The sequence below is a fragment of the Lissotriton helveticus genome, chromosome 10 (genome assembly GCF_964261635.1).
Source record: "Lissotriton helveticus chromosome 10, aLisHel1.1, whole genome shotgun sequence".
In the NCBI taxonomy this organism is placed as follows: Eukaryota; Metazoa; Chordata; class Amphibia; order Caudata; family Salamandridae; genus Lissotriton; species Lissotriton helveticus.
Window position 1 is genome coordinate 411,751,329 of NC_136071.1, and position 15,199 is coordinate 411,766,527.

At 49.1% G+C, this 15,199-nt stretch overlaps 1 protein-coding gene across 4 annotated transcripts in view; it reads left to right on the forward strand.

Annotated features, from left to right (window-relative positions):
* The window catches only part of SMARCD3 (SWI/SNF related BAF chromatin remodeling complex subunit D3), a 1,739,068-nt gene that overhangs the window by 431,521 nt on the left and 1,292,348 nt on the right, over nucleotides 1-15,199 (forward strand). For all 4 annotated transcript variants that reach the window (XR_013601619.1, XM_078662891.1, XM_078662892.1 and 1 more), the window contains one exon: nucleotides 13,560-13,747. Coding sequence is in view for 3 of the 4 variants with exons in the window: in XM_078662891.1 (XP_078519017.1) it covers nucleotides 13,560-13,747 (188 nt within the window). In the remaining variant the exon portion in view is untranslated. The remainder of the gene's footprint in view (nucleotides 1-13,559; nucleotides 13,748-15,199) is intronic.

Here is a 15,199-nt window from a genome sequence, read left to right on the forward strand (position 1 = left end):
TCATAGTGGGTTTCCTGTAGCAGGGCTATATGTGCTTTGTGTCTAGCTAGATAGGCTAAGACCTGCCTCCCCTTGCGAGGGTTTGACAGACCCCTCACATTCCCGGTGATGCATCACAACGCCAGAGCTCCCACCCCAGTCTCAAAACGCATCTCCCATAGTTCGAAGTCGACATCGGGAGAGTGCATGTTGTGTTAGGGTTTCAGTGGTTAGAGATAACCACGGGTTATTGAGTAGTGGCAGGTGGGGGGAGTACAGGCGATCGGCTTTCAGGTACTTACGTAGCGTTTCCCTAGCCAAGCATGTGGTTTGTAATGTATGAATCTCCGTTGGTGTCCTCGCAAAGCCAAGCGGGAGAATGGCGGGGAGGGGACAAGGGCGAGCTTGTGAATGATCAGGTATCAGTCATAAGTCTGGGTGATACCAGAAATAATCATAGTGCGTCTGTGCAACTAGGTTGTATTAGTAAAAGTCTGGTACTCCGAATCCACACTGTGCGAAGGGTATTGTGAGCGTCTGCCACCCCACCCGGGCCTGTCCTCCAGCCCAGATTAGGCGTGTCAACATGCTCCCGAGAGTATCAAAAAATGTGGTTGTGAGTGGAATGGGAATATTTAAAAACAAGCATTTGAACAGAAAGAGCAGGCATGTTCAGTATCAGGGTCTACAAGCATTGGGTATTTGTAGGGTTCAGGGATAGGTTTGGGTTTTGGGGTACAGGGGTATGTTTAGGGTTCAGGGCTAGGTTTTGGGGTATAGGTTTTTTTTGGGTTCAGGGCAAGGTTTGGGCTTTCGGGTACAGGGGTATTTTTAGGGTCTAGGGCTAGGTTTGGGTATGGGGTACAGGGGCATTTTTAGGGTTCAGGGCTAGGTTTGGGTTTTGGAGTACAGGGCTATTTTGAGGGTTCAGGGCTAGGTATTGGTTTTGGGGTACAGGGGTATTTTTAGGGTTCAGGGCTAGGTATGGGCTTTGGGGTACAGGGGTATTTTTAGGGTTCAGGGCTAGGTTTGGGATTTGGGGTACAGGGATATTTTTAGGGTTCAGGGCTAGGTTTGGGTTTTGGGGTACAGGGGTATTTTTAAGGTTCAGGGTGGGTTTTGGGGTACAGGGGTATTGTTAGGGTTCAGGGATGGTTTTGGGGTACAGCAGTATTTTTAGGGTTCAGGGATAAGTTTGGGTTTTGGGGTACAGGGGTATTTTTAGGGTCCAGGGCTAGGTTTGGGGGTACAGGGGTATTTTTAGGGCTCAGGGCTAGGTTTGGGTTTTGGGGTACAGGGGTATTTTTAGGGTTCAGGGCTAGATATGGGGTTTGGGGTACAGGGGTATTTTTAGGGTTCAGGGCTAGGTATGGGTTTTGGGGTACAGGGCTATTTTTAAGGTTCAGGGCTAGGTATGGGTTTTGGGGTACAGGGGTATTTTTAGGGTTCAGGGCTAGGTATGGGTTTTGGGGTACAGGGGTATTTTTAGGGTTCAGGGCTAGGTTTGGGATTTGGGGTACAGGGGTATTTTTAGGGTTCAGGGCTAGGTTTGGGATTTGGGGTACAGGGGTATTTTTAGGGTTCAGGGCTAGGTTTGGGTTTTGGGGTACAGGGGTATTTTTAGTGTTCAGGGCTAGGTTTGGGTTTTGGGGTACAGGGGTATTTTTAGGGTTCACGGCTAGGTATGGGTTTGGGGTACAGGGGTATTTTTAGGGTTAAGGGCTATGTTTGGGTTTTGGGGTGTAGGGTGTATTTTTAGGGTCAGGATGGGTTACTGTTTAAGGGTGCTGGAGTATTCACGAAGTAAGGGTGGGTTATGATCAAGGGGTGCAGGGGTATTTGAAGGGACCAGGGTGGGATTTTTAGGGTGTACAGGGTAATTAAAAAAAAAAAAGACATAAAAAATATTTAAAATGTTTTTTTTAATTAACAAAATATATATGTGTGTATATATATATGCCTGTCATCCAGTGCCAAATCCAGCGTTGTTACCCCTAACGTGCATCACTGATCCCGCTATGCACCACATTGAAGCATTGTGGGTGTTGCAGTCCCCCCACGCAGGACTACATGGGTGTGCCTATTTTCATCTGGGGGCGGAGCAAGGCGCATAAAACATTATGGAGATAGGACTACATTTGGCAGAGCACTTACGAGTGGAGAGGGGCGCCGAAGAAGGCCCACAAGCCGAAATGCATCCGCCTGAGTTTTCACCGAAATAAAGTGCTCCTTTCAAATCTCCCCTGGGGTCACTACTCTTTCATTCGGAGGAGATTCCTGTTATACAATTTTGCGACATGCCAGAGCGCAATTTTAGTGCACCCTCGCCACACAAGAGGTCCGAACGTCCTGGCAAGCTCGTCTGAGCATCTTTGTTGGACTGTGTTAGCAGTTACGTTTGGCACCCACCTCGACGTCTGGAGAAAAACGGCGGTTGGGAGATATTGCTTCTCCTGTTTGGGCGACGGGGATTTCCTTGCCTGCCCCCGCTAAAGGACTCTACACGGAGCGGTTGTGGCGATGAAGGGGAGACCCGAGGGAGAACTGGACGTTGGTGTTGCCTCACCTCCCAGCAGGTTCGTGGTCTGTGCCTGTCATCCAGTGCCAAATCCAGCGTTGTTACCCCTAACGTGCATCACTGATCCCGCTATGCACCACATTGAAGCATTGTGGGTGTTGCAGTCCTCCCACGCAGGACTACATGGGTGTGCCTATTTTCATCTGGGGGCGGAGCAAGGCGCATAAAACATTATGGAGATAGGACTACATTTGGCAGAGCACTTACGAGTGGAGAGGGGCGCCGAAGAAGGCCCACAAGCCGAAATGCATCCGCCTGAGTTTTCACCGAAATAAAGTGCTCCTTTCAAATCTCCCCTGGGGTCACTACTCTTTCATTCGGAGGAGATTCCTGTTATACAATTTTGCGACATGCCAGAGCGCAATTTTAGTGCACCCTCGCCACACAAGAGGTCCGAACGTCCTGGCAAGCTCGTCTGAGCATCTTTGTTGGACTGTGTTAGCAGTTACGTTTGGCACCCACCTCGACGTCTGGAGAAAAACGGCGGTTGGGAGATATTGCTTCTCCTGTTTGGGCGACGGGGATTTCCTTGCCTGCCCCCGCTAAAGGACTCTACACGGAGCGGTTGTGGCGATGAAGGGGAGACCCGAGGGAGAACTGGACGTTGGTGTTGCCTCACCTCCCAGCAGGTTCGTGGTCTGTGCCTGTCATCCAGTGCCAAATCCAGCGTTGTTACCCCTAACGTGCATCACTGATCCCGCTATGCACCACATTGAAGCATTGTGGGTGTTGCAGTCCTCCCACGCAGGACTACATGGGTGTGCCTATTTTCATCTGGGGGCGGAGCAAGGCGCATAAAACATTATGGAGATAGGACTACATTTGGCAGAGCACTTACGAGTGGAGAGGGGCGCCGAAGAAGGCCCACAAGCCGAAATGCATCCGCCTGAGTTTTCACCGAAATAAAGTGCTCCTTTCAAATCTCCCCTGGGGTCACTACTCTTTCATTCAGAGGAGATTCCTGTTATACAATTTTGCGACATGCCAGAGCGCAATTTTAGTGCACCCTCGCCACACAAGAGGTCCGAACGTCCTGGCAAGCTCGTCTGAGCATCTTTGTTGGACTGTGTTAGCAGTTACGTTTGGCACCCACTTCGACGTCTGGAGAAAAACGGCGGTTGGGAGATATTGCTTCTCCTGTTTGGGCGACGGGGATTTCCTTGCCTGCCCCCGCTAAAGGACTCTACACGGAGCGGTTGTGGCGATGAAGGGGAGACCCGAGGGAGAACTGGACGTTGGTGTTGCCTCACCTCCCAGCAGGTTCGTGGTCTGTGCCTGTCATCCAGTGCCAAATCCAGCGTTGTTACCCCTAACGTGCATCACTGATCCCGCTATGCACCACATTGAAGCATTGTGGGTGTTGCAGTCCTCCCACGCAGGACTACATGGGTGTGCCTATTTTCATCTGGGGGCGGAGCAAGGCGCATAAAACATTATGGAGATAGGACTACATTTGGCAGAGCACTTACGAGTGGAGAGGGGCGCCGAAGAAGGCCCACAAGCCGAAATGCATCCGCCTGAGTTTTCACCGAAATAAAGTGCTCCTTTCAAATCTCCCCTGGGGTCACTACTCTTTCATTCGGAGGAGATTCCTGTTATACAATTTTGCGACATGCCAGAGCGCAATTTTAGTGCACCCTCGCCACACAAGAGGTCCGAACGTCCTGGCAAGCTCGTCTGAGCATCTTTGTTGGACTGTGTTAGCAGTTACGTTTGGCACCCACCTCGACGTCTGGAGAAAAACGGCGGTTGGGAGATATTGCTTCTCCTGTTTGGGCGACGGGGATTTCCTTGCCTGCCCCCGCTAAAGGACTCTACACGGAGCGGTTGTGGCGATGAAGGGGAGACCCGAGGGAGAACTGGACGTTGGTGTTGCCTCACCTCCCAGCAGGTTCGTGGTCTGTGCCTGTCATCCAGTGCCAAATCCAGCGTTGTTACCCCTAACGTGCATCACTGATCCCGCTATGCACCACATTGAAGCATTGTGGGTGTTGCAGTCCTCCCACGCAGGACTACATGGGTGTGCCTATTTTCATCTGGGGGCGGAGCAAGGCGCATAAAACATTATGGAGATAGGACTACATTTGGCAGAGCACTTACGAGTGGAGAGGGGCGCCGAAGAAGGCCCACAAGCCGAAATGCATCCGCCTGAGTTTTCACCGAAATAAAGTGCTCCTTTCAAATCTCCCCTGGGGTCACTACTCTTTCATTCGGAGGAGATTCCTGTTATATATATATATATATATATATATATATATATAGTACTTTTACAAAGTCTATGCCTTCACCATGCATGCCTTTGCGTTGTAATGGCATGCGTGGTAAAGGCATATGCGGAGTAAATGTTTGCGGGGTCATGGTAGGTCGGAATAAACGCACTTGCGTTATAAAAAATGCAGAGTAATGGTATGCGGGATATTATCCCACGGAATAACATCACATATTCATTTCTTAATCTGGTTGTTCAAGTTGCTTACACAGTGCTGAGCCAGCCTTTCTGGTCTGCCCATATCTAGCTGCTTATAATTTGCATGGTGCAGACATTGCACATCCATGTCGGCCATATTTGGCTTGGTGCCTTATTCTAGTTCCGCTGACATGGCATTACTCAAGGTATATAGCACCTATAAATCTGTCACTCTGGGAAGAAGCAGTCTGAGAACCCCTAAGGTGGCAGATCTGACTTCTTCCTTGCTAATTAGCAATGATGCATGCTTTTGGTACCAATAAATAAATGTCACTCTGTTTCTGAGCAAACCTGCTATGTCTGGTGAGTTTCATTCATTTGCTCCTGGGAGGGTGCCAGCATTTCCCCATCAGTAACATCCTGCGTAGTACAAATAAACCTTAAAACGTCAAAAAATACCTCTAAGCCCACCACCCCCGTCCCACACCCGATAACCACCCAACCTGTATCCGGTGAATTCCAGCGTCCCCTAACCAAACAAGCATTGGCATAGCCAATAGGTCTTGCCTTTGGGACCTTATAAGTGTTTAGCCATGCAACAGTTGATGTTGCACCAAGGATATTGTGCTGCATAAGTAAATACTTATAAGATCCCAAAAGCGAGACCTATTGGCTATGTCAATGCTTGTTTTGATAGACTGATTGTGCCACCGTGTAGTGGGTTATCATAAATGTGTGCCATGTGAAGAAATAAGTACAGGTGCCGAGCACTGACTAACACTGGCACACATTAAGCACTAGGACTCAAGCCTGTCCCTGACACGTCAAGTGAGGCAAATCACGAAATGTTGCTTTTATATGATCCGATGCATAGGCAAAAACTCCCTTTATTTAGGATTCCAACAACCACCTTTAATCTAGTCCTCATCCGTCTGGACTTCGACAATGGTTTATAACGCACAGCAGCCAGCTAAGGGATCAAAAAGAATCTGGAATGCAACTTCAAAACAACTCATCAACTTTCATATAAGTTCATGCATTTTCTTTGCTCTTCAGTTTCTACACTGGCTGCCTTTGGCTAGGAGTATCCCTTTCAAAACATGATATCCAGCTCATAGTGCCATCCATGGTTGTGTGTGTGGTTGTGGTTGTGTGTGTGGTTGTGGTTGTGTGTGGTTGTGGTTGTGTGTGTGCGGTTGTGTGTGCGCGGTTATGTGGTTGTGTGTGTGGTTGTGTGTTAGTTGTTTGGTTGTGTGTGGTTGTGTGTGTGGTGTGTGTGTGTATGGTTGTGTGTGTAGTTTTGTGTGTGGTTGTGTGTTGTGTAGTTGTGGTTTTGTGTGTGGTTGTGTGTGTAGTTGTGTGTGTGGTTGTGTGTGTGGTTGTGTGTGTCTGGTTGTGGTTGTGTGGGTAGTTGTGGTTTTGTGTGTGGTAGTGGGTGTGTGTGATTGTGGTGTTGTGGTTGTATGTGTGTGGTTGTGAGTGTGGCTCTATGTGTGGTTGTGTGTGTGGGTGGTTGTGTGTGTGTGGTGTGTGTGGCGTGGTTGTGAGTGTTGTGTGTGTGGTATGTTTCTATGTGTGTTTGGTTATGTGTGGTTGTGTGTTTGGGTGTGGCTGTGGGTGTGGTTGTGTGTGTGGTTGTGGTTGTGTGTGTGGGTGTGTGGTTGTGTGCGGTTTTGTGTGTTTGTGGGTGTGTGGGAGTGGGTGTGGTTGTGTGTGTGTCGTTGTGGGTGTGTGAGGTTGGGTGTGTGGTTGTGTGTGTAGTTGTGGTTGGTTGTGTATGGTTGTGTTTGTGTGTGGTGTGTGTGTGTGGCTGTATTTGTGGTTGTGTGTGGTTTTGTGTGGTTGTGGGTATGATTGTGTGTGTGTGGCTGTATGTGTGGTTGTGTGCGGTTTTGTGTGGTTGTGGTTGTGTGTGATTGTGGATATGTGGTTGTGTGTGGTTTTGTGTGGTTGTGGGTATGGTTGTGTGTCTGGTTGTGGGTGTGGTTGTGAGTGTGTGTGGTTGTGTGTGGTTTTGTGTGGTGGTGTGTGGTTTTGTGTGGTGTGGTTGTGGTTGTGTGTGGTTGTGTGTATGCGTGTGGTTGTGTGTGGGGTTGTGTAGGTGGATGTGTGTTGTGTGTGGCTGTGTGTGTGGTTCTGTGGTTGTGTGTGGGTGTGTGTAGTTGTGTGTGTGGTTGTGTGTTTGGTTGTGGGTGTGGTTGAGTGTGTGTGTGTGGTTAGTTGTGTCTTTGTGTGTGTGTGTGTTTGGTTGTGTGTGTGTGGTTGTGTGTGTATGTGGTTGTGTGTGTGGTTGTGTCGCTCTACGTTGGCAATCATCGAAAGTATTAGCAAGGTTGCTGTTGTGATCTCCGCGCAGCTAGTGTGGATCGTCGGAGGAGGCATCAAAGCGAGAGAAAAGTGAGCAAGGAGGGGAGCGGATGCAGGGAGCAAGCGAGAGAAAAGACAGATGGCCCTGAAGGCTGCCGGTTCACGTGTGAACGCAAGCTTGTCGCCAGCCAGCAGCACTTCCAAAACTCACCTACTTAAGTCTCTCTGAGCAGCGCATGTGCGCTGACTCAGCGAGACCTAAAAAGTAGGAAATATACTAGGGTGTGGGCATTACCCAGAGCGGCCACTTAGTTTATTATCAGTAATGCTTAGATTATATGTAACTGCAATTGAAAAGAGGGGAAAAAAAGGGTTACACAGATAAAGGATATTCCGTCCTATCAGTCACTAGTTGATGTTGAGTGTAGGAGAGTAGGGTCTGCTTTCCTATGGTCACCCCACTTTTTGCTTTTTACTTCACTGGTTTTCGACTTTAATGTGGCTGTGGGCCTGCTAATCAGACCCACAGCCCAGCTGTTCTCTCTCTAAATTCATACCATGTACTTTAGGTACATTACCAATTGGGAAATGGGTCACTCTTGTGAGTCCCTGTATAGTGTACCATAGGTACCCAGGGCATAGGTGCAGCCAAGGCCTACCAGGGGCTGCAGCATATCATTTGCCACCCCTGGCTGGCCATCCAAACTGACACAACTGGCTGATCACTCAGCTGGGGCAAGGTCGTGTAATCACCCCTTGCTTAGGTATAGTATTCCTATGCCTACCATTATATATAGACACATATACACCTATAAGTCACTCCTATGGCAGGCCTTAACAATCCTGAAGGCAGAGGGCTTGGTTTTATTTGAGATGGTGCTCAGGCATGAGCTGAGCCTGTCTGCAGCTTTCAGAACCATGTCCTTATAGCTGTTCTATGATATAGCCATACCATATACTCTTAAGGGCATTATAATCCTTGCGGTTATTGCTAACTTTGGTTTGGCTTTATCAAAACATGTTGTGTAAGGTGTCATACACTTTGGAATACTACCCCCTCGCCAGTTCTGGCGACGGGGTTAGCATTCCACCCTTCTAGAGGCAGAAGACATGTTGTTCCTGTTAATCCCGGTTGAAGTTAACCAGAGCCTCAGCATCACAAAATGGATGCTGCTGCCACAGACACAAGTCTGACCTCCTGCTGCTGGGAGTCCTTCCAGCGAGGGAGGCTTGGACAATAGGGTTCCTGTCGTGGGAGGTGCTAGCACCACCCCAGATAGGCCATAGTGTATTGGGGCAGGGAGGGCTGAATGAAATGAGACACTGCCTGGGGCACACAAGGTGTCCCATGCATAGCCCAGTTCAAACCAGTTGCTGGGGCACTCCAGCCCCTGCTCTGGCGCGAAACTGGACAAAGGGAAAGGGGTGTAACCACCCCCTTCCCTGGTCTCACCCATAGGAGGGTCCTAGCAGGTAATCCAGCCCACCAGATTAGTATATAGGTAGGAGCTGAGTCTAGAGACTTTAGATTTATCCTCAACTGAAACTTGAAATGAAACTCTGGACCTTCTACGATCTACTTTACAGAAGACGACTGAAGAATCTCCCTTGTGGTCAAGGAGTGACCACCCTGTGCAAACAGGCACCATCTAGCGAGCAGCGGTTTACTTTGTCGACGCTCCTACCGGAGCCCGAGCACAGAGTCCGACGAGAGCCACACTTCCAGACTTCTCTGACCCCGATCCACAGTCCCTGCAAAGCTGAGACCCGCGGAGGCGACGAGCGACGTGGGACCGGCCATCTTGAAAAGCCTGCTCCTTGCTACTTGTGCAGCTTCTGAGGCACCCTCGAAGTTGTGCATTGGGGACTGAGAAGCCCCAGCCCCGAGCATCAACTGCACCGAAGATCAGCCCTCCACACTCCACGAGTTCTGCGTGGGGCCCTTCTGCATTTTCCTGCTCGACGCGTCTGTCCGGTCACTTGCCCGTTGGCTAGTGGCCTCTATGACGACAAACCTTTGTATCTACACCACCTGCCTGGTTGCTCCAGGTGGGCCCCTGCTTCCCTGCAAAGGAGAAGCCCCATAGACCTTGCTGGTCTAAACCTCAGCGAATATTCGATTCCTGCATGGGTTGCATTTGCCAAGGCCTGTTGACTCCAATCCGGAAGCCGACGCCGCCAACAGCGAGATCCTTTGAGGGACAGTCCGTATCCAGCTCCTGGTCATCGTCGACGCCTCCTGGTCCACGTGGCTGCAGAGTCAAGCTTCACGACATCACCTGATTGCTTCGCGACATCGCCTGGTTCCTTTCTGGTTCCTTCCTGGTCACTGGTTAGCGACCCAGACTCTGTCCCCTCTGCTTTCAAGTACTCTTCATCCTCGATCCGCCCTTGGATCCAACCAGACACTTATCTCCTGGTCGCCTGCAGAATCTTTCTTCAAGGCTCCATAGGATTCAGCGACGAAACCCGACACACCTATGCACCCGCTTCCTGTGGGTGAGGTAACGCGAGTACTCCAGTGCTCCTGTGGGTATTAACTATCCTAGTGTCCTAGTTTTCAGTAGCTTTCTCCTAGTCCATACGGAAGTGACCTAAAAGAACTAGTTTGTAATTCTTTCGTTCCCATTCTAACTCTATGGTAACTTGCGTGTGTGTAAAGACACTGCACACGCATCCCCTGGGCCTCCTGCTCCCTAGCTCTTGTTAGTACACTGTAGCCCCAGCGATTCCCTAGGCCCTAGGCCTATCCTTTGTTCGTGACGTGGTTCTTATACCACTATTTTAGTATATGGTTTTACGTGCCCCTAGGGCCCTAGTGTATATTGTGCAACTTACTGTATGATGATTAAGTTTCTTGTTATGTGCTTTAGCCTCTGACCTCATAAAGAGTTCAGAGGGGTTGTGTTTATAATAAATACATATATATTTTATATATAACCTGTATGGTGTCCTTTCATTTGGTATTCAAGGGGTTACATATGGTAAAACAGCTGGCTTCACAAGCTCTCTGAAATTTTAGCCTAAGACTGCTTTGTCCATGCTACCACTAGGATAGCTGGTCTATAAGGTTGACTTTACAACCATCACCATACGGGTTGTTTGGACTGATACAGGGTGCCCACTAGAATAGTGGACATCACATATCAGGCCAACTTCTCACATTGAGTACAGGCATACCAGTGACCTTCACATAGGTTTACAGTTCACTGTTCTGTCTTTTACACACCATTGAAGAATGGAGAGTTATTTCCCAGGGGTTGAGTTTGTGATCGATTTGTGGCGTTTCCCAAAGTTGGTAGCATCTGCGATTGTGTCAAAGATGTGAGTTTTACTCTTAATTTGAACTTGAAGGCATGCTGGCTACAGCATAGCATAACACATGTTTGCTCCTTTCAGATGTCTTGTAGTTCCTATATACCGTATACAGGATCTGCGCGTTTTTGGATAACATAAACTGGGGGATTGGTGGCAGACTAATTCTGTGCACCCACACCGGATATGTTAGCCTATCTGTATTAGCTAGCTCACACTGCCACTATAATCTGCTCTTACCAAGTCGAGAATAGATTCTGGCAACCTCAGAACATGACAACCCTGGTCCCTCAGAATCGTGGAAACAATATACTACCTTTCGCTTAGTCACTCATGCTCACTTAGTTTGTCTCAGAGAGATACACAGAATAAACAGACTGGGTGTGTTCAATAAGAATTTATTGAACAGTTGGTATTCTAGTGTGGAATAGATGAGCTGCAACAACCATTAGACAGTAGCAGAGATATATGATTAGAAGCACTAAGAAAGTAAATGAATGGTATAGCTCTACCATCTTGCAAAAATCATGAATACATACAAGCATATAAAACACATGATATAAAGTGCGTACTCCTACGATGTCTCCCTAATTAGATGTACCTAAATGTACCTAGCATCTGTGTAGGTGTTATGCCAAGAATCCCTCTAGGATCTAGTCAACCCCATTACCTGAGGATGAGAGAATATGGGACCTCGTCCTGGTCGCGAGTTGGACACACCACAAGGGATGTTAGAGCACTGCTAGCTGGAGTGTCTGCATGCAGGAACCTCAGCGTCTCTGGTCAGTGTGTCAGCCAGGAAGTCTTGGTCTCCTCTGTCTTCCTAAGCAAGATGTGATGTATTTATACCCGTAGGTCTCCCCAGGGGCCCTACCTTGCTGCGTTACTGTGTTGGCCTGAAGGATGACTTTGGGCCTGAACTTTATACAGAGATATTATACAGAAGATGGTAATCCTGCTGTTAGTCCTGCGGTGCTTTCAAGAAGGCTTATGCATAATGTATGAGAATCGAACCAGGGACAAACACATGTTCTGAATGCAGTGTTGTATCTAGGTAAAAGGTCAGTCCCTAAGAACCTTTATGTATGTAATGTAGGGAAGAATATAGGTGAACGGTTACACTGCTACCTCCGCCTCTATGGGGTACCTATAGGAATATAATACAGAGTTTGCTTAATATCATGAAATTTGCGTCAGGCCTCCTGACCCATGATGAAAAGAGGGGGCTTAGAAAATGACCATGCAGCGCGTGGCTCATGGGGGGCCAGTGGGTTCAGTAGCAGGTGGGTAGAGGATGTTGCAGGAATTCTGCTCATACACAGAACTGCGCACAGAGACCCAGGACCTCAGTGAATTGTGGTGGACCAAAAAACTCTGCCTTCACTACAAGGCGCCGCAGGTGCAGGGCAATGGGGCGAGCCCCTGAAGCGTAGGCAAGGCGCTGTCACTCCACTGGTAGGTCGAGAAGGAAAGAGTGCAGGTGCTGGCCTGCCTGTGTCCGCCTCACTGTGCCTTGTCAATGCAAAGAATGGGCCAGTCACACCTTAACCATGACACCATTCATTCCCCTGATAAAAAAGCGTGCAGGACAGTGATGCATCAGGACGTTTCGGTAGACATGGTCCCCATTCTGCAATCAGCCCTGTGTGAGGGCCGTGATTAATTCCCTGCTCCTAGGGCCCGCCATCAAATACGTTGTGTGTCGATCAGCGGCACAATCGTAGTATGTGCTGCGGGGAGGCGGCAGCTGATGCGCTCAGGCAGTCAGGGTCCCAGCGAGTGACTCACCGATTCAACTTGAGCAAGGGGCCGGGAAGTTCAGATCCACTGCCACGCCTCACAAGGCCCTCGAGCCCCGGCCTCGATTTTCATAGGAGCAGCACCGCGCGGCCGCAGCCCCGCCCTCAGGCTCCCCCGTGACCCCTGTTGTCGTGGGGCCTCCGGGTCAGGCTGCCACAGTCGCGAGGTTTCACGCAGACAGTGGCGCCACCCTCAGCTGCTCCATTGTGCTCCGCACATGCCACAGAACCTCAGGTGTCTGTGGCGGTGCTCGGTGAGACAGAGCCCTGCAATAGGATGGAGCTAGGCAGTTTTTTATGGCGCGGCTGCTCCGGAGCCCCCAGATCAAGCCATCATCTTGGTGCTCGGTCAGGCCACGCCCCCCTTGTGGCTAGATTTCTATTTTATATGGAGCAAACGTTTAGTCTATTAAATCAAACAGAGTTTTTTGTACAGCAGACATGCTAAACTCGCATAGTTTAAGGTGCTCTCATATGTGATAATAAAGAAAATGGCGGGTCAGTGAATTAAAATAGTTGCCCACAATCATATCATTTGGAACCAGTTTTTGGGTCAAAAGCATTTCAATTAGGTTTAGTAGATTATTTAAGTCACTTGACCTACAAGTCTAGTAGCAATTTTATGATTTTTTGAGGCCTGCAGCAGCATTTGCATTCACATTCCCCGCCGGGTAGTAGGCCATCTGCGGCAAGTCTTCTTGCAGAATCAGTCACCAATGTGGGCAGGGCAATCAACCCCTGTAGCAGGTGAAGAGGTAGCTAGGGTGCCCCAAACTGCAGCAGCCAAAAAGGAATCAGGGCAGGATTGAGCTAAACAACGGCAGAGGGGTTACGAACCTCTTGAGCACATCCTGTCAGCCATCTTGCATTGCCACACTGTTTCACATCCTCACTGTTGAGTGTTTTACACACTACCCAGGCTTGAACCCAGGCTTGAATGTCTGATCATGACTACAAACGTATTTGTATACCCCTTTGTTAACACCTTCAAGTTCTCCCATTTACATTAATCTAATCTCCTCATACCTGTCTTGATTATTCCTCCTCTCATTTGTCTTGGATTCATCTCTTAGTTCTGCTCCATTTTGTGAGATCTAAAAGTCAAAAACACCTATGCCCTGTCTGTCTTTACAGTTCTACATTCATAATTAGAGCTTTCTCTTTCCGTTTCTAGCGTCCAGGGATGCAATCGGGGGCTCGGATGCCCCATCAGGGAGCTCCTATGGGTCCGCCTGGCCCACCATTTGGTGGCAGCCCTTCAGTTCGTCCTGGTATACCCCAGACAGCGATGGAGCCAACGCGGAAACGTTCAGTGCCCCAACAGGCCCAACAGCAGCAGTCCTCTCAGAATCGTAGCAGAAGGTGAGCATCATCAGGCTGCTTTTTCTCTGCACATGCTGTGAGACTGCAGTATTCCTTACCTCTACACATCAGTCTCTCTGGCTTACTTTCTGACTTCAGGAAAGTCTGAAGACGTATTTGTTCATCTATGCAATGTTTAGACCAGCACCAAAAGGTTCTTAATGGGGAAAAGTTTGCTCTGGATATGCTGTCAGTTAGTAGCTGACACAAGTTGTGTGATAATAAAGGTTTGACAGATTATCCAAGGGGTGTGGCAATCCGAGGGGTCTGAAGCATGCTGTTACACTTCTGGAGGATTTTTGGAAGGATTCTCTGCAGATCCTTGTCTCTACGTCTGTTTTTTTTTTTAATCTCTGGTCGGGCCACTGGAATTTTGCGGCAGGAGACAGCCAACGTATGCAGCAGGGTTGTGTAAATTATGCTGCATGAAAAGGCAAATTATGCAGCATAATACAGAATATTTTGTAATAGTATTACTTCATAATTTCGTAATTTTTAGGTCTCGCCTGGCGTTGCAGCGCAAAGTGCTGTCGCCAGCGAGACTTATTGTGGTTGTGTTGCCTTCCAAGTGGTACATACCGGTGCACAAGCAGATTCTGGTCTGTGAACGTGCTTCCCAGAAACTGTGAACAGCAAGTCAGCCTCTCGCCTCTCTCAATCGCACGCCACACTCACGCATGCACACACACACAGGCACACACGCACACACACGCAGGCACACACACGCAGGCACACACGCAGGCACACACGCGCACATACGCATGCACACACACGCAGGCACACACACACACACACGCAGGCACACACACACACACACCCCTACAACTAAGCCCCACCCGCCCCACTCACCAGGCTACAGGCTCCGTCACGTGGGGCTTCCCTCACTTGCATCGACGGCCTCTGCTCCTCCTACGTGCCTACAGCGTTTCACAGCTTCCCCTGGGGCGGGACTTCCGCCTCCTGCCGTTCTCGTCTAGTCACTTTGTGGGCGCGGGCTTCCCGCAGAAGGCGGAAGTCGCGCCCCAGGGGAGGCTGTGAAACGCTGTAGGAGGCATACGAGTGCTGGAGTCTCTGGGATAACAAATCAGGCACTCCCGCTTTACATCCCCGTGTGCCAAGTCCTCTTGTCTGATTTGGCACCTATCTGTACACAGAAGCAGATACTAAATGATGTCACTCGTTACGGGGGTTGCTCTGCATCTTAAACTGCATTACTTAAGTCTATTTGGAAAAGGGGACGCAAGGGTTTTAAAAAACCTTTCACACCTGGATCAGCAACCCATCTATTTAGAATTTGCCCTGTTCTCAGTCTCCTAGGGAACTGTCATGTGTCCTATGGGATCATAGAACCACTATGGGTATGGCTCCGCACTCTGTTACTCTGTCGTTCCAAATTTATTTAAATGTTTCAGCAATGTGGTTGGTGCTCCTGTGATACTCCCACTGAGCATG